The sequence below is a fragment of the Myodes glareolus genome, chromosome 8, assembly GCF_982192425.1.
Source record: "Myodes glareolus chromosome 8, mMyoGla1.1, whole genome shotgun sequence".
NCBI lineage: Eukaryota > Metazoa > Chordata > Mammalia > Rodentia > Cricetidae > Myodes > Myodes glareolus.
In genome coordinates, this window is record NC_142033.1 from 74,677,248 (window position 1) to 74,701,784 (window position 24,537).

Consider the following 24,537-nt stretch of genomic DNA (forward strand, 5'->3'; position numbering starts at 1 on the left):
CGCAATGGCAAGATGGCGACGACCCAGCGGAAAGCCGCGGAAGCCAGTGAACACACTTCCGGCCCCGCCCCCCGGCCGTGGCGCACTTCCCACCCCGCCCCGCGGGTACGGCGGCGCGCTACGCCGTTGCCATGGCAGCGGTCTGGGCGCGCTGCTAAGGGTTTCGAGGGATCCCAGGAGCCGCAGGTGCTCTGGGGGAAGTTCTGTGAGCCGGCCAGACACAGAGCTGAGGCTGCGACGCCGGAGACAGGTGAGCTGAACTCCCCTCGCGGCCCTGGCCGCTTCCTCGCTCCCTGCGACCGCACCTTCCAAGCCCCCCACTCCAGTCTTCCATCCTGCTTGGCCTGTCACTTTGAAGAATTTTCCTCCCATTAGACCTGTTGCCGTAGGGTCCCACCTAACTACACCTTTAGTCTCTTTTTTCTATTCAGCACCACCTCCTCCGGATCCCTCCTTACAGAGCCCAAGTCCGCAATTCCCTGGGGTCTCTTCCCACTGGCTTCTTTTCTAAGGTGCACCCTTAACTTCCATAGCCCCGCCCTCAATCCCGACCTCCTCCAATCACAGCTGTTCTCCTTACTCCCACCGCTATCGATCTGCAGATCATGCTTCTCGCTTCCCGGAGACGTCAATCACCGTCTTTTCTCTCTTGAAATCTTCTAGGTCCCCATTCCCTCTCCTCTCCCAATTCCCGAATACCGAAAGAGGGTTCTGTGCTCATCCTGCCTCGCTTCACCAGTGAAATGGGGCTGCAACAAAACGCCCAATGTCTCTCTCCATCCACTCGGTAGCTGGTTATTTCATTGTTGTTAATGCAGAATAGGGACAGTTAGGATCAGTTGGACATTTATTTACTCCAAGCTAGATCCTGTGTCGAACACTACAGGTAATGCATTATTTGCTCCTTAGAGCAAGCTATTTGCTGATGAAGACCACGAAGTAAGAATCAATACTAACGAGGGAAAAAAATTCTGTATGGGGGGGGGGAATCCATTCTCAGACCAGTTTTGTCTACTAATCTGATGTTTATTACTATGTCTTTACTGTGTCACGCTCATGTCCCAAGGGGTCCAGACAATAGCTAACTCAGGTCAGAGATTGGCAACGGCCATGTACGTGGTTTTAGAGTTTCAAAAATACTTTCTTAGTAGTGATTTACCTCAGGGGGCTTCAGTCTGACTGAGAAATAAGCATGGTCTTCAACCACGGTGTTAGTTGTTTAAGAGAGGGAGGACTGAAGGTTGAATGGAGAGAAAGGCTCCTGCCCTTCTTCCCTGGGAGTCAGAAAACTTCAAATTCCATTATGAGCTGCTACCCCTGTAATGACAATGTTGGTTCCCGTAGAGCCATAACCTCTGTGGTGCAGATCAAAGCTGGTAGCTTCATGTTTATCGTTCTCTCAAGACCTAGGAATGACAAAGCCCATGCCATATGTTCTTCACAAGCACACTATAAATCTGCATAAGCTCTATTTCTACAAGAATCAATAGAGCGTAACCTTGGATATTCTGTGTGCATACTTATTTGTGGTGCTGATGGTTTGCCCAGGGCTTCAAACATGTTAAGCAAGTGCTGTACTACCAAGCTGTAGTGTCTGCTTAACTTTGAATATTCTTTCTGTTTTGACCCAGAATCTCATGGGAATTGGTATCCAAGATGGCCCCAGTAAACAGATTGATTTTTTTGCACTCAGTGCTTTGTCTCTTGAATATGCTTCTCCCCAGACTGGAACTTCTTACTCACTTTATTTCCTTCATGTCCTTTCCAGGAAAGAAATCCAGGGTTACCTCATGTTGTTGTTTTCCTTGTTGTCTCCACTTCACTTGGGGACATAAAATCTCTTGGGCTGCACTGTCTCTCCAGAGGCAGTTGCCAAGTCAACACATGGGAGATATGAGTCAAATGTATTTGTTTGTATGTGAGTATTATGGGCAAAACTCCTTGCAGGGAGTTAGTGGTTTCTGAAGGATCTCTCTCCCGTCCTCCCAAGTTTCACTTTATAGCCATGGATGTCCTTGAACTTGCATTCCTCCTGCCTTAGCCTCCTAAGAGCTAGGGTTACAGGCCTGTGTTACCAAACCCTGCCTGACCCTAGCAGGTAGATTTTCAATCCCATTGTTGATAAACACATAGCATTTTACTCTCTACACATGTACTGCACAACACAGTAACCACTAGCCCCATGTGGCTTTAAGTATTTGAAATAGGACCAAGTGTTGTAGGATCACCTTTAATCCCAGTACTTGAGAGATGGAAACAGGTGGATATCTGTGAGTTTGGAGCTAACCTAGTTCCTGGACAGTTGGGGCTATGTAGACAGACATTGTCTCAAAAACCAAAAAATTTTTTAAAATGCTTTTGAAATACTACTCTCTGGTACAAATAGAGATTTGACCCACAGGGGTCAAATAAGCACTGGACTTTGTGGCTTAATAAATTTAAAAAATGTTTAAGGGTTTGGGGTGTAGCTCAATCAGTAGAATGTTTTCCTAGCATTCACAAAATCCTGAGCTCACTCTCCAACATCACTTGTAGGGGCTGGTGATACACACCTGTCTGGAGAGCACTTGGGAAGTAGAGGCTTGGGGTTCAGAACTTGAACGTCACCCTGCTCAAAGTCAAGGCCAGCAGAGATATATACAAGACTGCCTTCTTTCCTTCTTTCTCTCTGTGCTTTTTGTTTTGTTTTTGTTGTTGTTGCTGTTTATGTTTTTCAGGACAGGGCTTCTCTGTGTAATAGTCCTGGCTGTCCTGGAACTCACTTTGTAGACCACATTAACCTTGAACTCACAGATATCTGCCTGTCTCTGCCTCCCAAGGGCTGGGATTAAAGACTTGGACCACCTTGCCCAGCACAAGCATGTCCTAAAAAAAAAAATATTACCCAGGCAGTAGAGATGACTCAGAAATTGAGATCATGTATTGCTCTTGCAGGAGCCCCCAGTTCACTTCCCAGCACTCATGTCGGTTGGCTGACGTGCCTGTACCGTCAGCTCCATGGGATCCAACACCACCAGACTCCATGGGCATCCACAAAAATCAGTCACACTTACACTTACAAATAAACAAATTAAAAATAAGTAAAAAGCCAAGTATGGTGACACACAGCTTTATTCCCAGCCCTCGGGGGAGTATGGGGCAGATGCAGGCATATTTCTGTGAGTTTGAGGTCAGCCTGGTCTGTGCAGTGAGTTTCAGGATAGCCATGGCTACATGGTGAGAACCTGTCTCAAAAAATTAGAAAATAATAAACAAAAATCCTAATTTCATATTGAGTTTATGTTGAAATAATGTCTTGAGTATATTAGGCTAAATAAAATTAAATTTTCTCTTTTCACTCCTTATTTAAAAGATTTACTTATATTTATGTGTATAGGTGTTTTGCCTGCAGGCATGTCCAGGTACTACATGTGTGCATGCCTGAAGACCCAAAAGAGGGCATCACATCCTCTAGAACTGGAGGTACCCATAGATGCTTGTGGGTGCTGAGAACTGAACCTGGGTCCTCTGCAAGAGGGCCATCTCTTCTGCTTTCTTTTTTTAATATGGTTTAAGAGAGGGAAAGTAATATTTTAACTTACACAAGGTTCATGACTGGATCCCTAGTAAGACAGATATTTAAAGAAGAAAGGAAGGACCAGGCGGTGGTGGCACATGCCTTTAACCCCAGCACTCGAGAGGCAGAGGCAGGTGGATCTCTGTGAGTTCGAGACCAGCCTGGTCTACAAAAGCTAGTTCCAGGACAGGCTCCAAAGCTACAAAGAAACCCTGTCTTGAAAAACAAGAAAGAAAGAAAGAAAGAAAGAAAGAAAGAAAGAAAGAAAGAAAGAAAGAAAGAAAGGAAGGAAGAAAGGAAGGAAAGAAGAAAGGAAAGAAAGAAAAGAAAAGAAAAACAGGGCCACAAATGCATACTTTTAATCCTATCACTTGGGAGGCAGAGGCAGGTGGATTTCTGAGTGTGAGGCCAGCCTAGTCTATATGGCAAGTTCCAGACCAGCTAAAACTACATAGTGAGACCCTATCTTAAAAAAAAAAACGAAAAACAATGTACTTGTTTACTATTATGTGTTGATGTATGTATACATACACGCATGTGTCACAATGCCTGTGTGGAGGTCAAAGGACAACTTTTGTGAATTGATGTTCTCCTTGTACCACATAAGTTCCGAGGATCGAACTCGGGTTGTCCACCTTGTGTGACAAGTGTTTCACCTGGCTGAGCCATCTCACTGACTTCAGATTTTTCTTTGCACTCTCCTGTGGTACTCCTCGCCAAGCAGATTTCCCGCAGAATGCCAGGCATACAAGGTCTTCAGTGAGAAGGGAGGGGAGCCAGTGTTCCTGCATTTACCACCTTTTCAGGGAAGAGTGAGGGGACAGGAAAGGTGGCCTCTGTGCTTCTGCCATTTTCTGTTTCCAAGCCCCATTCCTTGCATTAAACTTCTTTTGGACATGGCTGTTCTAGAAGCAGTATGGCCTAAGGATGGAAGAAAGAGGGTAGATGGAAAATTCTTGCTGCCTGAGTGGTTTCTCTAGGTTCCAGTTTTCTCTTTTCTATATAAAGAGGATAGATTTGGGGCAGTGGCACTACTGTGATCAGGCTGAAGGTTTGTATGTTCCCCAATATTTTTTTCTCATCCCTGTTGCAAAGAGGGGCTGCTTGTTTGTCCCAGCTGCCCAGCCCTGAAATAACCACACAGAAACTGTATTAATTAAATCACTGCTTGGCCCATTAGTTCCAGCCTCTTATTGGCTAACTCTCACATCTTGAGTTAACCCATTTCTATTAATCGGTATATGGCCATGTGGCAGTGGCTTACCAAGAGAGATTCAGCATGTCTGACTCTGGCAGCTCCATGGCGGCTCTCTCTCTCTCTCTCTCTCTCTCTCTCTCTCTCTCTCTCTCTCTGCTTTCTTCCTCCCAGCATTCAGTTCTGTCTTCTCCGCCTACCTAAATTCTCCCCTATCAGGCCAAGGCAGTTTCTTTATTCATTAACCAATACAAGCAACACATAGAAAGAAGGACCTCCTACACCACTCTCCTTCCTCCAGCCTGGACTCTTCTTTTTGCAGGTAGCTCCCACCCAATCTCTGGTGGAGAAAGCCCTCCTGACTGTGTGCTCACTCACTCTCTTGTACATCCATTCCCAGGGATGGGAGGGCCGCTTGCGGCCAGCCCTGCACCTGAACCAGGAAGTCAAGAGCCAAAAAGCAAGGCATCTGCACAAGCCCCAGACCTCAGAGCCTAGTGTGAGAGGTAGACATAGTCGGTCACTCCAGCTTCATGGGCAAACATCTGTGAGAGGTAAGGACAGAACTAGAGCTCTGGGAAATCTGGAGTCTACTTCAGACCCCAGCATCACCTTGGGCCTCTGAGTTTCCCAGCACTATGGGGCCCAGGTCTCAGGCTTGGTGACCAGGTCATACCGTAATGAGCTCAAAGGGCATGGTCCACTTGTTCACAGGGATGCAGTGATGGTAGGGTGGGGTGGATCCTAGCATTCCCTGTCGTGCTGAAGCTATGATGTGTTTTGGCTGTGTCACATCTAGCATGGCTCCAGACTTGGACCTGCCCAGGAGCAGAGACAGTGTGATGCCAAGACAGACACAAAGCGAAGTTGGGGTTGGACACGGGGGCAAGGTCATTATAAATACACAGGGAGACTGGGTCTATGTCTATCGGTAGACATAGAGGACAAGTTTAGCTAGGTAGGCACAGTCTCAGTAGGGGGCAATACTCAGGCTGTAAACATCTATGGGGAGAAAGCTATGGTGGGAATAGTCTGAATATACTGTCAACATCCATGCTTAGTGCTGCAAGGGAGGCTTTGCCATTTCCCTCTGGGCCGAGACTCTAGAGTCCTTGATAGTCTGTGCCCATATCAATAGCATCCATTCATTCAGTACTTCACTTATTCGGGGCTTCCTCTCTTCCCTACAGGTAGAAGACTCATTCCTATATAGCAAGGGGGCCTGGGGCACACAGATTCTCTGGAGGCAGGGTCGCCATGGGACTGGATAGGTAGAAGTGAGGCTAGGTGAGGCTGGCTAAGACATGAAGAGCCAGGGTCTAAAAGGCCTGTCACTCAGGATTTCTCCCTAAAATCAGAGGTGGATTTTGGATTTGAAACACCCAGACAGGCCAGGGGGTTTATAAGGTTCTCCTGGCAATAGCCACATCACTTTGGCTGACTGTGGTTCCTCTTTCAGCCCCAGGAGCTGTGGGGATGGCACACCTGCTAGGCGGCCAGGCCTGCATGGACAGTCTGCGCAAGGACCTTACCGACCTACAGGGCACCATTGTGGATGTGTTCTCCCGCGCTGGGCCTGTGCGCTTCCCGTCCTGGAAGTTCCCGGACCGTGTGGCCTGTGACCTTGACATGGTGGCCCTTCTGGAGCACTATGACCACGTGCCAGGTGACCCTGAGTTCACACAGTTGTCCCATGCTGTGCTGCTGGAGCTGGTCATTGACAGGTGAGGCCTGGATCAAATCTGGACATCTAAAGATGCCGAAACCTGCTCCTTGTACAGTAGCAGCTGCAGGAGCCCTTTCTAGAGGTGCTGACAACATGGGTAACATCCATCAACTGTGAAGTGAATATGCAGGTCGGGCCACAACTCAGGACCCTTTGTTTCTTTCTTTCTTTCTTTCTTTCTTCCTTCCTTCCTTCCTTCCTTCCTTCCTTCCTTCCTTCCTTCCTTCCTTCCTTCCTTTTTTATTGTTTGTTTCTCTGTGTAACAGCCCTAGCTGCCTGGAACTCGCACTGTAGACCAGGCTGGCCTCGAACTCAGAGATCTGCCTGCCTCTGCCTCCTGAGTGCTGAGATTAATGGCGTGTGCCATCACAGCCCAACTTCAGCAACACCACCTTTTATTTTGTGCTGTACTCTGCTGCCCTGTCCTGTCTACCTCAGGAAGCTCTGTCTTTATCCCCACTCCACCCTCTGCTGTTGGTCCCCACAATACCAGAGCGCTGCCCGCTGTCCCCTCAGGTTTCTGTGGCAGGAACACTATAGCTGCTGCGTAGCAGTTTCATCCCAGCTTCTGGCGTTTTGTGGGCTGTGTTCCCTCTGTGCTTCACAAGGCCAGAAACGGGGTGGGGGATGTTTTTCCCCACCCTTGGCCCTGCTAGGAAAAGGCCAGGTGCTCCCCTGTCATCCCACCACCTCTACACCATCATTAAAATTTCCTCCTGGGAACCACTCAAAAACTGCCCATGCAGTAAAGCTGCGGGGACCAATGGGCATCAGAAATACTGAGGAGGGACCTGCCTGGATACAGAAGGCAGGATACTCCTGAGAGGCCTGGAGGAGGCCTGAGTGTGAAAGCCATGTTTGCACCCTCCGCAGGGCTGGACAGCTGTGAGTGCAGAGCACTTCCTTTCCCAGGGCAGGCAGCAAGGCCGGTTCTGCCAACCCCTTCCTGCTCTCACAGAACACCTCTTTATCCACCAGGGCCCTATCACTCACCCCTCTCCTGTAAAGCTGTTGCTGACATACCTCCCCACACCCACACCCCAGCTGAGCATTGTCTACTTCTGGGTTAGTACTAGCTTCCTTTGTGTATAAGTGACTCCTGGGTATAAAAGTAACTCCTGCCAGAGACAACTGAATCTAAGCTTAGCCTGGGAACCCTAGAGTGGAGGCCATGGCCTCTAGCCAACAGTGTGACATTTTGAGACGCTCAGGACATGTCAATGATGGGACCATGACTAAGGCTACATGTATCACAGCATCTCCCACCACAGGTGGCTGTCTGAGAACACAGACTGTTCTTCTAAATTCCCTGCTGGGTCCTAATTCCCCAGTGTTATTGTCCACATGGCCCAGAGGGTGGGCCTGGAGGCAGTAGGTACCTCCTCCTCAAGGCCTTGGGGCCTCCTGCTACCCCTACCTCCTGTAACAAGATGAGTTCACTTACCTTCCAGCTGTGTGTTGCAAACATACAATTCTACCTTTAAGGTAAATCTTGGCCATGCCTAGGCACACTTTCTAACACCCTCTTTCCCTAGCATTAGCTTGACTCTAAACTTGAACTTGGAGGTTAGCTGTCTGTACCCCATCTCAGTTGTCACAGAGGCTGCTCAACCTGGAGGAGGCAACTCTGACTGGAACCAGGAAAATGCGTACATGCTCTTGCCCTGCCCTGCTTACCCTGTGACTTTGGGATGTTCTTGCTATTTAGGGGTTTCATTTGTAAAAGTGAGGCACTACTTACCCAGGACTTTCTGAGCCACGCTGCCTTTCTTCAGCTCCTTAGTCAAGTGGGGAACCATGAAGCAGAAGGTACTTCCATCCAGGAAGCTTTGTAGCACCAGCTCAGAGGTGGACCCTGGTTTGAGCACAAAACTCACATGGACTCTCTCTAGGTCCTTAATGTCCAGGTCAATTCCCAAGAGCTCAAAGCCCCCAGTTGTATGAAGACTATTAGACCAGCATTGGCCTTAGCCCACCCAGCAATTTTGCCCACAGACTCCTGCTGCTGCTTCAGAGCTGTGCCAGCTACCTGGAAAACCTCAGTTTGGATCAGATGATGCCTCCTGCCCGAGTTGCAGGGCCATGCATGTCTGTGGGCCTCACAGTACGGCGCTTCTGGAACAACCTGCTGAGGCTGGGCATGCTGTACCAGCAGGCAGTGCCCCAGGTGGGTCATCTCGGCCCCTAACTGTCGTCGCCCTCACATGCTGTTCCAAGCTTCTTAACATGGCACTGCCCCCGCTGCATCCTTTGCTGGCTCGCCACTGCCCAGCTGGAGCACTCAAACTCTAGAGCCCCCCCATTCAAGTCCCATGGCCTTGGCAGTGAAGAAAGCAGACCTTGGGGTCAAGTCTGGCTCCCTGGCTTTACTGTTTACACACTGAACCTCAGTTTGTTCATCTACACAACAGGTTTTCTAACAGGTTGTCCTTTAATCCTCACAGTTGCCCCCTGAGGAAGGGACAGAAGTCTAAAACAGAGTGGTTACAGTGGCATGAGAGCAAGCAAGAGCCCAGGAAGTCTGGAGAGATGGCTCAGAGGTTAAGAGCACTGACTGCTCTTCCAGAGGTGCTGAGTTCAATTCCCAGCAACCACATGGTGGCTCACAGCCATCTATAATGAGATCTGATGCCTTCTTCTGGCGTGCAGGAATATATGCAGACAGAACACTGTAAACATAAGGAATAAATCATTTTTTAAAAAAGAATTGGCTGTAACTGCCACCATTACCCTCCCAGTTCCATGCATATTTAACCATGTAAAGCCTGGGATTAGAGCAGGGAGAGCAGAAAAGAGGCCAGTGCTGGTTTGAGTCAGAGAGAAAAGGGAGACGGTTCTCTGTGATTTATGTGGGTGTCACTTAACATCTGAAGGTCTGAGCACAGGGCAAGGTTGTCATTGAACATCTCCAGGGGACTGGTTACCACCCATGTCCATTTCTCTCACCTGCCTTCCCTTTCTTTTCCTGATCCCAGAAAAGAGCAAACCAAGGGGAGATTCCCATCAGCAAGCCCACGGCTAAGGGTGAACCAGCCAGGAGCCCTGAATGCATGACTGCCAAATTCATCAAGCCTCCTTCCCCAGTGCCAGGCTTGCCCTTGATCTGCCAAGGGCTGCAAAGCATCCCTGTCAGAGTCTCCTTGCGGGGCACAGCTGGGACCACCGAGAAAACCAAGAGCGTTCACTCCCAGACCATCGAGACAGCCTTGGTGCCCTGTGATGCTTGCACCAGTGTCCAGGGCAGCTTGTGGGAGGTGGGCAAGGTGGTCATCAGCCTGTGTCAGAGCCAGAACTTGCCTTCGTCCTTGGGCCAGTTCCAGAAGCTGGTGCAGGACAGCATGGGGCTCAAACCACTGCCAGCTGCCACCATAGGCCACTGGGCGGCAGAACAGAGTAAAGATCTGACTTGTCTCAATAAGCACGTGAGGGCCCTCACCCAACTTGTTGGGCCCCTCAGGGCCCAGCTGGAAGAGGCTGAGGGCCAGAAGGACGGGCTGAGGAAGCAAGTGGGCAAACTGGAGCAGGCTCTGCGGCAGGAGAAAGAAGAACGGCAGCGGCAGACGGAGGAGGCTGAGCGGAGCCTGGCCGAGTGCGAGCGTGACAGGCAACAGCTAATCACAGGTCTACTCCCCAGAGACCAGACACTGCCATAACCTTAGGACAATCATTCCTCCTCCCTGTCAGAGAGCAGGGCGAATCCCAGTAGTCTGCACGGAAGAAACCCAGAAAAGGAAAGCAGCAAGAAAGGTGTAGACATCCATTGGCAACCCTGTGAGCAGGGGATACCTGAAGGCTTGAGTAGCACCTGAGCCTCAGAAGGGGAGAGGGCTGGGGTGTTCATCTAACATTTACTCCTCATGGTCACTAACGTACCTGCAGGAAGCTCCCCCCTATCCCCAGCACTTCTGCCTCAACAGAGCAGCCTCTTGGCTTTGGCAAAAGCTCTTGGACATACGGAAGGTACCGTTGTCCACTGTTACCAACTGAGGGCTTAGGGCAAGAAGTCACTGTGCTTACTGAGCCTCTCCACTGCCTCCATGCAGATCACTGGGTCCAGAGAGGCATAGGTAATGCAGCAGCTAGCCAATGGAGCATGCCAGGGCCCAAGGCCGCCTAGGATTACCCCAGCCCCACCTTGGCAATTCAAGCAGCCCTTGCACACTGGATGGTTGCCTCTGCTCTACAGGGTTCACTGGGCTTAAAGGCCACAGGCCCAAGTGATCCACTGAAAGGCCTTTCTCTTGGCTGCCACAGAAACGTGTGACCTAAAGGCAAAGGTGACCAAACTGGAGGGAGACCTGAAGCAGCAGCAGAAGTCCACGCAGGCCATGGGTAAGAAGTCCCTTTGCATGACCCCATCCACATCTCCAACTCATTGTATAGCTGGGCATGTACCTCCGTTTCCATCCAAAGCTTCTAGGGCAGAGAGTTGGAACCATAAGGAGAATGGTTCCGACTCTAGACTGATGGTGATGGTCCAGGCTGGAGTCTCAATTTCAGTGGGTAGAAATGGCCTTCTGTATTCCAGACCCACTTCATGTGGTCCAGAGCCCCGTGCTGTGATCTGTGACCTCTTCTTAGTCCCAGTCAGAGACTCACCCAGAGCTCCCTTCCCCTGTCCCTTGTGTATCTGTTCTCTCAATCCTGCAGTGGCAAAGACCCAACAGCTGGAGGAGGAAGGTGAGCGGAGGGCAGCAGCTGAGAGGCAAGTGCAGCAGCTGGAGGAGCAAGTGCAGCTGCTGGCAGGGCGGCTGGATGGGGCTGGGCAGCAGATCCGCTGGGCCAGCACAGAGCTGGACAAAGAGAAGGCCCGAGTCGACAGCATGGTCCGTCATCAGGAGGTGAGGGCTTCAGGCTCTGCAGCCCACTTATCCCTATTCCCTGCCACAATGGGAGGAGGTGGATACTCTGTTGTGCCCTATTTTATGAATGGAGAAACTGAGGCGTGGTGAAGTTAAACAAGTTTCCCCAAGGCACACAGCTACCAAGAGGTAGAGCCTGGTCTTTCTATATATATTCAGTGTGTACCAGGATATTTGGGTTTCTTTTGTTTTGGCAGGGGGTAGGGGTTCAAGACAGGGTTTCTCTGGGTAGCCCCGGCTGTCCTGAAACTCACTTTGTAGACCAGGCTGGCCTCAAACTCAGAGATCTGCCTGCCTCTGCCTCCCAAGTGCTGGGATTAAAGGCTTGTGCCACCACTGCCTGGCTGTTTTGTTCGTTCGTTTGTTTGTTTGGGGAGGGGAGTGATATTCAGTGACACAGGAAAATATGACACTGGAGACTTGATGAAAAGAAACAAAAGTTGTTTCCCAGAATCCTTTTTGAGTGAGTGGAAAGAAGGGGTCATCCAACTGCTTTCTCAACAATGGGTTTGGTGTTGTCCTGATCAAATGTGCATCTGCCTGCTGCCTTCCTTCAGCAGTTGAACATCTGTGTGCTGACTTCTACATCCAAACATAGAACAGAGGATCATAGATACCACACTGCAGCTTCCTTAGTCCCAGATGGCTAGTTGGGCCCCAGGGTCCTTTTATCCGCTCTGCCTATTCATTCCCATTCAGTCCCTGCAGGCCAAGCAGAGGACTCTGCTCCAGCAGCTGGACAGTCTGGACCAGGAGCGGGAAGAGCTGCGGGGAAGTCTGGATGAGGCTGAGGCCCAGCGGGCTGAGTTGGAGGAGCAGCTGCAGAGCCTCCAGAGCGACAGGGAACAGGGGCAGTGCCAGCTACAGGCACAGCAGGTGCAGTGGGGTAGGGTGAGAGAGAGGGCAGCCCTCTTATCCGAGGAGCCTCTAACCTGTTGTGTATCCCTGAGCCTATGTGTCTCCAAGGGAGCTTAGAGCCAGGGCTAAGCTCTTTTTTGCCCCAGGAACTACTGCAGAGCCTGCAGCGGGAGAAACAGGAGCTGGAGCAGGTAACTACAGACCTGCAGCTGACTGTCTCGGAGCTGCAACTGGAGTTAAAGGAACTAAAGGAGCGGGAGCGACTGCTGGTGGCCTTCCCAGACCTGCACCAGCCCACAGAGGCCCAGATCCAAAGTAGGGGTCTAGGGTACTGCTGAGGGCAGGGTGGGGCCTGGCTGGGCATAGGCTTGCCTGGATGTGATCGGCTACCACTCTCACCCTAAGCAAGAGGAGACTGGGGGCAGGAGGGTGAGCTGGGTGGTTCCAGAGACACCATGACCCACAAGTGTCTCGTGTTGTTCACTTCTCTGTGACAACACACAAAACTCAACGGCAAAGTGACTGTACCTCTCACCCTAGTGCAGTGGTCCTCAACCTTCCTGATGCTGTGACCCTTTAATACAGTTCCTCATGCTGTGGTAATATAATTTCCACTGCTACTTCATAACTGAAGTCCTATTGTTATGAATTATAACGTGAATATCTGGTATGAAAGAGATCTCTATGCAGCTCCTGTGAAAGGGTCACTTGGCTTCCAGAGGAGTCACAACCCACAGGCTGAGAACAACTGCCCTACTGGAATTCAGGCATGTCTTCCCTTAGCACGTCCTTCACAGCACATGCCAGTCCTGCCTAAGCTTCCCCAGGTTACCTTTCCTGGTGTCATACAACATAGGACCGACCATCTTTCTAGGACATATCTCCAGCTGTTTAGTGTCTTGGACCCCATGGTTAGGAACATAGGGCATCTACTCTGGTATAGGATCCTGCCAGGCAATCTCTGCTCTCCTACCAGCTTTTCTAGACTTCTCAGGCCAAGATGGATGGATCCCTCCCCAGAGCTATCAGGAGAACCACTGTGGCTCAGCTGTCACAGTGAGTTAGCACTCCTGAGCGCTCTGTGTCAGATCCTTGCTGCCCAAACTGCCTCATGGGGCTAACCTGGACTCTCTTGTTAAAAACCAAAACTTTTTTTTTGCACATTTAGTGTGTGTGTGTGTGTGTGTGTGCACACGCATCTGCCATGGCACAAGTGTGGTCAGAAGACAGATGTAGAAGTTGGTTCTCTTATTTTGCCATATGGGTCCAGGGGTCCAGGGACCAAACTCAGGTGGTCAGGCTTGGTTTCGATATCTTTCCTTGCTGAACCATCTTACTAGCCCTATAAATGTTTTTTTAATTATTTTTTGTGTATGGCTATTTTGGCTATCTATATGTCTATGCACTGGTGCCTGAAGGCCAGAAGACAGGGTAGATCCTCTGGAACTGGAATTAGGTAGATGTGAGCTACTATGTGGGTGCTGGGGATTGAACCCCAGTCCTCTGGAAAAATACCTAGCACTCTTCACTGAGCCTTCTCTCCAGTCTGACAACCTTCTGATAAACCAGGAAACTGAGCTCTAGCATGGGCAGCGACTGCTCAGGTGTATAGGACTGGGAGTTGTCATCCATCTACCACACACAGTTAAGGAAGAACATATATCATGACTTCCTGGGACTCAAATCCCAGTGGACCTTTGCACAGCCTATAGTAGCTCTGACAGGTCAAAGACAAGTGGTCCTGAACAAGATTCAAACCTCCAAGTCGTAAAACTCAACCCGCTCTCAAATTCTAAAATGTAACATCACCTTTCACAGTAGGTGGCAACAGGAAGGGAACAAAAGCCTCTGAAGGAATATGATGGGATGCCTGGGTGCTACCCCTGACCACCCTCTGCCCTGTGCAACTGGACACAAGAGGCAGGCCCAGTGATGTAAGGCCCCAAATATGTCTTTGCAGGCTCCGGCAATGTCACCCATGACATGGAGAGACAAGTGCAAGCCAATGGCATCCGCATCCAGGTCCTACAGGAAGAGAACAGGCGGCTCCAATCAATGCTGACCAAAATCCAAGAGGTGGCCCAACAGGGAAGCCTCAAAGTGAGCCTTTGAGGGGGGCTGGATATTTGGAAGGTATAGCATGATTAATAAAAACCCAGGGATAATTGGGGTTCAACCTGAAGGTCAGAAAAGCAAAACAGCCAGCCACTGGCTCTTACCTCTACCTCAATCTGAAATGGCAATCCTGCCTCCAGGAATCTCAGAATGAGATTAAAGGTGTGTGTCACCACAGGCTGACCAGTAGGCTGTTTTACTCTCTAATCTTCAGGCAGCTTTATTTATTAAAATGCAAATGAAGTATCACTACAGGAAGGGGTCCTTACCAGGCAGTACTTGAGACTGCCTGCCTCGTGGCATGTGGCTTTAGGCCACATTTGCAAAACTTCTTCCGTATGTCAAAAGGTATGAGGCTGTGAAAGACAGGGCCTTCTAGCTCACATCCCACTACAGTCCCTCATTCCTTTACTTCAACAGTCAGTATGCATTGCCTGCCCAAGGGTCTGCAGCTGAGGCCCTTGGATGGTTTTGCAAACCCCATCTCTTAGTGAAGAGAACTTGAGGGTTTGGTTAGGATTCTGCCTCCCTAACCATCCTCTGACACTGTAGTGTAGGGAGGGACTCCTGGGTCCTTCTAAGCTTGACCTTCTTTGCAGATGATCCCACAGGGCCAGCTCTGGTCCCCTCCCTACAAGGACACCCAGGGAGAGGTACCCCCAGCCCAAGCACAGAATACATCTCCAGGGTGAGTAGGCTTTCCTTGAGGTCGAGCAGATAAGTGGTGGGGTCCCCTTGACCACAGAGAATTTTTGTGTTCTGGTCTTCCCTCAGGCCCATGGGCAGACGGCAGTCTCCTGGCAGCAGGATGAGCAGTACAAGCAGGAACCATCCAGGAGGGTCCCGAGCATCCCCCTCTAGGCAGCCCTGCAGCTGGCCCAGCAAGTCCTCTTTGGAAGACAGAACCCATTCAGCCACCTGCACCCAGAACCCCATCCGGGCCTTGGCCAGGCTCAGGAGGAAACTCTCACCAAACCGAGGTCAAGCTGGCTCTACATACCAACCCCAGGAACGACCCACCTAACCTGAAGCAGGGGTAGGGCTGGAGGGCAGGCGGCTAGCAACCCCCATGGAATAAAAGCCCCAGCCATCTGCCCACAGTGATCTTGGCCTCAGCGTGGCTGAGCTGGGGGAACAGACCTTCCCTCCTTGTTGGACAAAAGCTTCTGTGATCCCACCAGGCAGGTCGGCCAATAGAGGCCTGCCATGGAGTGTGAACTTTTTGTCTCCATCCTGACAGGCACTGTGGGGAGAGTATGCACAGGGCAGCACCTGAGCCGCAGAAAGGGCTGAGGAGTAACCCTGGGTCACTGAGCAGTACTCAGGGTAGGGCTCGGGATATGAGGGCACATCTGGAACAAGGAACCAGACACCAGGACTTTGCCTCTGCCCCATCAAGGCAGGCAGGGAACAGTGCCTTCGCCTTCCACCTTGGCTTTGTATCTGGTGTATCCAGCAGCTCACCAAGGAGCTCGCTGCCTTTAGGGACAACTGAGAGGTCCCTCTTAAGTCAGAGCCTCACAAAGCCACCAGAGGGAAGACCAGGCCTTTGGATACCTTAGCCAGACATGGTTTGATGAGCATAGACTTTGGGGCTCACCAGTTCAGGATGACACAAGACTGAGCAAGGATGTACCAACCATACTGACAGAGTGGTCATTTCTCTAAAGCGAGCCATCAGTCTGCCTCAAGTCACCTTGTTTGTGAAAGACAGACTCTAAATTCTTAGCGAGAACTTCTCAGGTCACACTCTCCTAGCCTTCTGGGTGGCATTATTTATTATGTGGTGGGGAGGCCATCAGGTTGAGTGCCTTAGTTTGCGGTGAAGGGTCAATGGGAGCCACATGCGCAGTAAAGCTGGCATTGTCAGGTCTCTCAACTCTGCCTCTTAACAGCCCAGGGTATCTGGAGGAGACTGGATGCTCTGAGCCACTGTACTGGGGAGAGGCTGTTACTGCTGGGCGTTCCAGGCTTCCACTGACTCAACATCCATTTCTTAGCTGCCACTTCTGCCAGTTGGTAAGCCAGACCCTTCCCAAACAGGAGGATTGAGAGTTTGAGGCTAGGTTATGCTATATAGGGAGGACCTGACTCAGACAGACGGATAGACAGACAGAGGACAACAAGAAACAAGCAAAAAGTCCAGAAGTCCAGGTTGTTTGTCTCCTTTAGATGGCTCTGCAGAAGAGTCCTACAAGCTCCCGGCTGGGGCAGAGCTTCATCTTAGGCTTAGGCTGTGGAGCTAAGGTCCCCATAGGCATGCTGCTCTTGCCTGGCCTCTTATCTGCACCACCCATCTTCAAGAAGGCAGCAGAGCCAGGTGGTGATGGTACACGTCTGTAATCCCAGCACTCAGGAGGCAGAGGCAGGCGGATCTCTGAGTTTGAGGCCAGCCTGGTCTATATAGCAAGCAAGCTTCAGGACAGCAAGGGATACATCTAGACCCTGTTGAGAGAACGCACGCAGCAGAGAATGTGTCTCCCACACGGATTCCCCTCCGTCTCTGACTTGCTCCTGCTTTCCATGGACTTATGCTGACCAGAAGCTTTTCTCATTTTCTTGTTCCTGTTAGTGTTGGGAATTGGATTCAGGACCTTGTGCATTTCAGGCAAGTAAGTGCTCTACCAGTGTCTTTGCCTGAAGGTCTCACCTAAAGGTCACTTAACATAATCTTCTTAGAGTCAGTGTCCTAAAGATCACGCAAGGTGTGTTCATGCAGCAGAAGGGTATGAGGCTTTGAGGACTGTAGGAGTTCTCCCTGCTCCAAGCAAGAGAAGCCAAGGTGACCGCTATTTTGTTTGGTTGTTTTGGGGAGGAGCCCAGGCTGATATCAAACTCACTGTATAGCCCAGGTTGATTTTGAACTCATGATCCTCTGGTTTCCTTAGTAGCCCAGTTCAGCCTTGAACTTTTGTTTTGTTTTGTTTTAATTTATTTATTTACTTATTTATTTTCGTTTTTATTTTATTTATTTAATTTTTTGTGACAGGTTTTCTCTGTGTATCTTTGTTGTCTTGGAACTCACTCTGTAGACCAGGCTGGCCTTGAACTCACAGAGATTCATTTGCCTGCCTCTGCCTCCCCAGTACTGGGACTAAAGGGGTACACCACTAAGAGGCCCACTGGCCTTGAACTCTTAATCTTCCTGCTTCTACCTTCAGGTTTCTGAGATTATTGGCATATGCTACCACATACCCATCTCTTGCTAAACATCTTAAAACATCTGCACAGATTTTATGTCTTATGTTAAAATATATTCCATGTTTATTTTACTATTAAAACTTCCCTACCCAAATGTTTTTTTAAATGACGCCCTTAGCAGATGCACCACATATATTCTGTGGCTTCAAGTATCCTGGTCAGTGACATTTAGCTCAACCAAGAAATACAGCACTAGATGGTTTCTAAGGCCTCTGATCCCAGCCAGACTGGAGTCATCTGGCTGGACAGGCAGCAGGTAGTGGAGGAGGCTCATTTGAACATTATACCTTTGATTTGACTAGGCAATAGCCTCAAAGATGGGGCCATGCCGGTGGGTCCCATGGCCACAAATCTTTTCCCTCAATCTATCCCCCAATAAATAGCATACAATTCAATCACAGAAGCCCCAGAAGCTGGAGACAGATGTAGTGGCCATGTTTTCTTTCCCCAAAGTCCTGGGAGCTGCCTATAAGGGCAGACACAGATATCCCAGGGTTGCAGAGAAGGGCTCTAATATTTCTCCTTGCCTGTTGGGTCCTGGCTCTGTGTCTTCAGCGCGGGGCTGTGAGTCCCTCCTACCCATCATGGGTATGGTGGGGCCTTGACTTTGCCCACAGGGCTAGCTGGTCTATCCAACCCACTATCCTGTAGTGGAGGCTGGGAAGAGTCCATCTCAAAGTGCAGACTCTCCACTTGGGCAGTTAGTCATCTGAGTAGTGGTTCCCTGAAGGGGAGAAGGAAGAACAGAGAGAGAAGGATCAGGTAGGGCTTGGGGGTTAGCCCAGGAGTCCCCCCCTCCCGCCCCTGATGCTCACCCAGGACATTGAACTTGCACAGTGGGCAGGTCTGCTGTAGCATCAGCCAGGGGTCCACACAGTCTCGATGGAACTCATGCTTGCAGGGCAGTACCCGAAGCCACTACAGGGTAGGGGAGGGGCACAGGCTCTAGATGGGGGCCAGATCTGTGCCCTTCACCTGGGCTATGTACTGAGCACTCCTGGGTCTTCCCCGGGTATGCTCTTAGTTACCATGATGAGGACTGGAAGAAGGTCCTGGTTGGAGGGTGGAGGGTCTTGGGAGCAGGAACAGGGATGCCACGGGTCAACTGGTGGCTGACTTTGCCTAGGCACTAACCTGCTTATTACAGAAGTCATCTAGACACACAGCACAAGTCTCAGTGCCAGGCTCTGGAAGGCTGTGTGCTGCTCTGCTCAGCCGGCAGCGCCGGGTCTTGAGGGATGCCAGTCTCCGAACCACACGGCGTTTGAACAAATCCCCCTGTGGGAAAAGGATGGCCACAGTCTTGCAGGCCCAAGGGCTGTGGGCATGAGGGCTTCCACAATCTGGCTCCCACCTGGCCTCCAGGATCCTGCTGGTTTTGTCTTGATGCCTGCCGCTGGGCCTGAACCACAAGGCCTGTGCACAAGAGCATAGCCACAAGCAAGATGGCATTCCATAGCTGCTGCAGGGGCTTCTGGGGAGGGAGAAGGATGTCAGGGCCTCTGGGGCTGCTCTACACGTTTCCCCCAGGAATAGCCACCCCCAGGAACACTAGTGACAAAGCAGGTAACATGCACTGAGGGCTTCTGTCTCTTCAGGTTCCATCTCACCTACCTATGCGCTCCTCAGGGTCTGCCCCAGGTGCATGCCCCAGGTGCCACATCTGTCCTTAGTACTTTGCTACTCTGTTCCCAGCGTGGATTTCCTCCTGGTCTGTCCCTACCGTCCCCCACTCGCCTTCATCTAAGCTGATGTTCACCCCTGAGACTGCAGAAGCAGCAGGTACAGGTGCGCTTGCCTCTATGCTGCGATCATTTCTCCTCAGCCATCAGCACACAGACCCAGGGACTTCAGCGGGAATCCGACAATGCCAGCACACAGACCCAGGGACTTCAGCGGGAATCCGACAATGCCATGCCTCCTTCACTGTCTTCTCCCTTGTCCCTTGCCTTGTTCACGCCCTGACACATTTCCCTATCTTGAAAATTGTTTTTCCTTGCCCTTGCCCTGTTAACAACTTTGGCCTATCGCTCCAGGAGCTCCCCCGCCCCTCAGGGTGACTGTTCGCCCTGCCCCGCCCTCCTAACACCCATTAACCACGGGCTTCCTTGTTGCTGCCCTGGGTAGTCCTCCAGGCCCTTTCACTGGTTGAGAAGGAAGTCCAACACGTCACACTGTAGCTAGCCTCAGTCTTTGTGCAAGCCACATGGGCACCCACACACAGGCACACCGTCTCACGCGGAATTAGATGTGCTGTGACTAATAAACACCCTTCAAAACTCTCGGCCTTCTCAGTAGCTCTTGGTCTTTGTCACGGATTACAGAGCGGGATGTCCTAGCAGTCAGTACTTCCCTGGGACTGCTTGGTTGGGCCCAGGTGCTCCTGCTATGACCTGGAAGGGTTCACTGTTGTCCTACAGAATGACTGTATCTTTCTGCTCCCCAGCCAGAGCCCCTCTGAAACTACACTCTGAGGCAGCCAGGCTGGAAGCCCCAGGTAGGGAGAGCACAAGCAGGGCCCCTCCATTAGGACAGCAGGGTGCTGCTGTTCAGGACAGCTTTTAATTCCCAGCTCAGGGTGGCAGCTGGACCTGGGGCCGGGTTTGGCATCCATTGTCCACCAGGGCAGCTACTTGAGATGCCTGCCCAGCTATCGTTTGGACATCTCATCTGCCACGTCCACCCCAACTTGGCTGGCAGTACCTCCGCAGCTGTTCAAATCTGTCCTCTGTCCCTGCCAGCCTGTCCTAAACACTGTACATTCTCACCTCCAGGCCACCCGGGCCCTTTCCCAACCTACTCTCCTCCCTTCCCCCTGCCCTTCACCAAACGCCTCCCTGACCCAGAGGTCTGTGTAGTCCACCCCAGTGGGAGGGAGAGAGAGAATGAGGAACAGGAAAACACTGGCCTGTGGTTGCTCAGCTGAGGTTCAAGAGCCAGGGTTTTAACCTGTCTGACTTCAAATTGCTCAGTGTGGCCCTTGTCATACACTAAGAGACAGAGTACATCTTCCTCCCCACAACTTATACAGACTGGGGTTCAAGAAATGTTGTGGATTGAACCCCTGGAAGCTAAACACTGGGAAACATGGACACTAAGCCTAGCCACGAGGACACCAAGTCACTCCCTCCAACATACTGGGTTGGATCTAAAAAGGCTGAGAAAGTCTGGCCAAGCCCAGCTATGGCTGAGCAGATGGAGTGAGACTATGAGCAGAGACTGGAGGGGACAGAAGTCCAAAGCAGTGAGGTGGGCTGGGCTGCGAAAGTGCCATTAGGCAAGGACTCAAGTGTGAACAGAAAAAAGGGGAATGAACACCAAAGGCCAATCAGGGCCAAGGTCCTGCCTGAGGCAGGAAGTGGGGGTATGTATAGGAGCTGGTGAATAACGTAAGGTAGCCAGAATGTAGAAAGAAGACTAGAAATAAAGAAGCAGTGGGGGTGAACTCTGCAGCAGAACACCTGCTTAGCATGTACGTAGCCTGGGTGCTTTCCCCAGTGGAAAAATAAACAGGACAAGTGAAAGATCTGTGAAGGCTGCTGGGCGGGGGGGAGGAGGGGGGCATGACAGCAGCAGCTACCACTGCCCACGACCTAGGCCGAGTGTCACGTTCAGTGTCTATTGTACCACGTTTCTAAGGGATGCAGGGCTGGCTGTCCTTGTAAGGTCTATATTTGGCCCCCCTTGAGCCTCCAGTCCTAGGGTTCACTCGCACCTACCTGCTCCTGGGCCTGACCACCTCCCAGGCACACCAGGTCCTGCCAGCCGCCATAGCTGTCCTTGGAGAGGCCACAGGTAGTCCACAATGTCAGTTTCCACTCGATGTTGGCAGACAGGGACTCTCTACTGGTGATCTCAGCAGTAGCCTGGGTCCTCCTGGGAGGAAGAATCATGGGATGGGGGTGGGGTGGGAGGGCAGACAGAAGGACCCTTGGGAAGGGAGGCCCAGATGAATCTACCTGGCTCTGCAGTGGATGCCCAGGATATTGTTGCTGTCAGCCTTCTGGTTTGGCTCTCAGGCCTTTCCTGGCTGTTTTCCTGGGTTTTCACCCAGCCAGGCCAAGGAACAGCCTGACAACCAGGCTTCCAGCTTCCTCATGCTGGGCTAGTCCCTCTGCCCATAGGGCAACTCCTTTCCCAGGCCCTGCCTTCTCCTCCCCATATCCCTCCATTCTGAACCGTGGACTGCAGTTTACAGGCTAACGGGTCAGGTGAGGGCCACTGGAGGAGTCAGAGACACACGCCACTCGGGCAGCAAACCACCCCAAACAAACCCAACTCACTGCAGAAGTGCCTCCAACAGCTTGGTGACATTGGAAGAGTAATGGAGGACAATTACTGGCCTGAGCAGAAGCTGGGAGATGTCCAACTGCAGGAGACAGGGAGGTCAGCAGGCTTCGGTCCCCGTTCCCCTCACCTGCTCACCCGCACAGTCCACTCCAGTTTACCTCTCGGACCACACTATGGTTTAGGATGAGGAGAAGCAGGGCCGAGGCTCCCAGGAAGAGGGCACGGCGCATCTGTAAAGGAAGGGAGAAGGTGAGAGGCTGCCACACCTGCCTTCCCTGGGGCCCTGGTTCTCAGGAGCCTGACCACTAGATAGACTAGGCTGAGCTCCCTCAAGGTAAGCAATAGCTAAACCGGAAGAGCCCAAGGTAACAAGGTGATGGCTGTGGACTGAAGCAATATTTAATTATGAGTCAGAGATTACAATATTTTAGCGATGTTAACTTTCCTAACTTCAGATACCATAGTTACATAAGAAATATCCTTGATTTAAAGAAATTCGCACATTTTCGTGTGTGTGTGTGTGTGTGTGTGTGTGTGTGAAATTTCCACTCCTGTAGGATCCAGAAAGCCTCGGCATTTGCCCTAGTCCTGGCAAAGCAGGTCCCCCACCCTCGCTGACTCCCGTCATGTATTCTGAGAACAGGTGCTCTTTCCCCAGGAAATCTTCCGCCTCCTCCCACCTCCCCATCACATGGCTTTGATGATCCATACTGGGGTCTACTGACCCAAGGCCAGGCCTTCTCTAGAAGGCTCCTCATAGGCCACCGGGTAGCCTGGCTCCAGAAGATGTTCTGAAAGCATTCCCTTTCTCCGCTTCCCTCCAAAAACCCTTTGCACCTGCTGGACCAGGGCCTTGGGATATGCCTTCCGGCCACTGCCTTGATTGTCCTGGTGGAACTGGGCGGCCTGCTCATTGCCCACATATGCCACTGCAATCCAGCTGTCTACAGGTATCTCTTTTTCAGCATCCACGACATCCATCTGTGTGAGGAGGGGCCATGAGAAGAGGGAAGCAAAGGGTGTAGAAGCAGCAGCCGGGGTCTCCCACAAAGGATGCAAGGTCGGGGTGTGGGAATGAATTTGGAAGGGGCATGTGGATCTCAGGTCTGTGAAAGCCTGAATGCCGGAGAGCGGTTCTGGGCTGTTAAGGGCCTGTTTCTGAAGGAAGACGGATTCTGGGGAGCAGGGTCTACGCGAGGGTCACGGCATGTTTTGGCAGGGTTGCGCTCACCAGCAGCAAGCGACCGCCCAGCAGCGGCTCGGGACCGGCTTCAGGACCTATCCTGACGCCCTCCAAAACCAGGGCGTCTTGCCGCGGCAGCTTCACGTCTACTCGCACGGCGCGGGCTCCGCCCCGTCCCGCCCGGGCCGCCGGCTCACTGCCGTCCGCCGCGGCCCCGGGCCCCGCCAGGCCCAGCCACAGAGGCAGCAGGGGCAGCAGCAGTAGCAGCGGCGACGGCGGCGATGGAGGAGGTGGCGGAGACGGTGGCGATCTCAGCGCGGGTCGATCGGCAGGGCCCATGGTCAGAGCGAAGAGCTGCGAGTCCGTGGGTTTGGGGGTCCTGGGCGCCAGGAAAACGAAGAAAGCGAGGCCGCGCCGGACGGGGCGGGGCGCCGGTAGGGGCGGAGCCGCAGCCGGAGAGGGCGGGGCGCCGGGAGGATGAGCTGAGTGGCTGTCAGCTCCGCGCGCCCCCTAGTGGTCGCTGAGAACCCTTGTGCAGGCGGCGGATGCTGAGATGCGGCCCGATCCCTGACAACAGAAGGCTCAGGAGAGCTTGCCAGGTTGTCAGTGGAGTCAGATGCTGGGTAGTCACAGGACTGGAGAAAGGCAGAAACGAGGGAGGTGCAGGGGCCTTTACTGATGGATCCACGGTGTGGCCAAGTCTGTGTTTCTTCATAGAATCAAATAGGCGATAGAGAATCAACAACGGAAAGCAGATGGAGAGATCGAGGGCATGGTCTTAAAGGAGCAGGGAGAAGAGGTGGGCTGAACGAACCACGAACCACACAGAGCCCTAATGGCACTGAGAACTGGGCTGGCCTCGTCTGTAAAATGGGCTTGACCTGAAGTACTCCACATCTAACGTAATCTCCAACACTTGCTGGATTGTGAAGATTCCATTTTTGTACTAAAATTTGTCCTTTACCCTGAGGGTTGTGGTTGCTGGGAACGGCTCAGTCTGAAACCTGAGCCTTTTACAAATTGTACCCTGATAAAAGGGCAAAGAGCAGATGAGCTGCAACACCCCCCCCATTTTCTAATAAAATATTCAAACCTACGGAAAACAGAAGCCTGATTAGCTAGCTACCAGAATGTGATGACCAAACTATTTCTAAAGAAGCATAGAAAAAGTCTGCAGCAGGGAATTGACATAAAACCGGCCAGCACATACATAAATCTGGCTTGTCAAAGGACGTGTTGCCTTTGGGGAGATGGGAGGAGATGCTCTTTGACAAACTGCTACGAAGTCAGGTAAACACTGGGAAAAGAAGTGAAATTCACTGGGAAGTGGTGGCACATGCCTTTAATCCCAGCACTCCGGAGATAGAGTTCAAGGCCAGTCTGCTTTACAGAGATAGTTCCAGGACAGCCAGGACTACATAGAGAAACCCTGTCTCGAAAAAATGAAAACAATGGCCAGGTGGTGGTGGCGCAAGCCTTTAGTCCCATCACTGGGATGAGGTGGGAGGCAGAGGCGGGCGGATCTCTGTGAGTTCGAGGTAAGCCTGGTCT

The 24,537-nt window shown here is 51.6% G+C and overlaps 2 protein-coding genes across 3 annotated transcripts; one reads left to right on the forward strand and one right to left on the reverse strand.

Moving 5' to 3' along the window:
* The first annotated feature begins 4 nt into the window (after positions 1 to 4).
* On the forward strand, positions 5 to 15,456 carry Ccdc157 (coiled-coil domain containing 157). Its single transcript, XM_048449946.2, has 12 exons — positions 5 to 250; positions 5,152 to 5,305; positions 6,211 to 6,475; positions 8,473 to 8,644; positions 9,453 to 10,098; positions 10,732 to 10,809; positions 11,128 to 11,318; positions 12,039 to 12,215; positions 12,344 to 12,512; positions 14,158 to 14,297; positions 14,912 to 15,000; positions 15,087 to 15,456. Exons 1-12 carry the CDS (start codon positions 5 to 7, stop codon positions 15,334 to 15,336), a joined length of 2,577 nt encoding a protein of 858 aa, XP_048305903.2. The 3' UTR covers positions 15,337 to 15,456.
* A 2,097-nt stretch (positions 15,457 to 17,553) lies between these two features.
* Positions 17,554 to 23,419, reverse strand: Rnf215 (ring finger protein 215). Of its 2 annotated transcripts, XM_085692122.2 has the most exons (9): positions 23,035 to 23,419; positions 22,641 to 22,784; positions 21,962 to 22,033; positions 21,797 to 21,882; positions 21,233 to 21,389; positions 18,868 to 18,987; positions 18,648 to 18,791; positions 18,329 to 18,431; positions 17,554 to 18,237 (listed from the first exon to the last, which is right to left on the reverse strand). In XM_085692122.2, the coding sequence occupies exons 1-9, from the start codon at positions 23,323 to 23,325 to the stop codon at positions 18,215 to 18,217; spliced, it is 1,140 nt and encodes a 379-aa protein (XP_085548248.1). In that variant the 5' UTR covers positions 23,326 to 23,419; the 3' UTR covers positions 17,554 to 18,214. The 2 variants fall into 2 exon arrangements, with proteins under 2 accessions (XP_085548248.1, XP_085548249.1); XM_085692123.2 differs by having other exon boundaries at positions 17,554 to 18,431.
* Between the last annotated feature and the right edge of the window lie 1,118 nt (positions 23,420 to 24,537).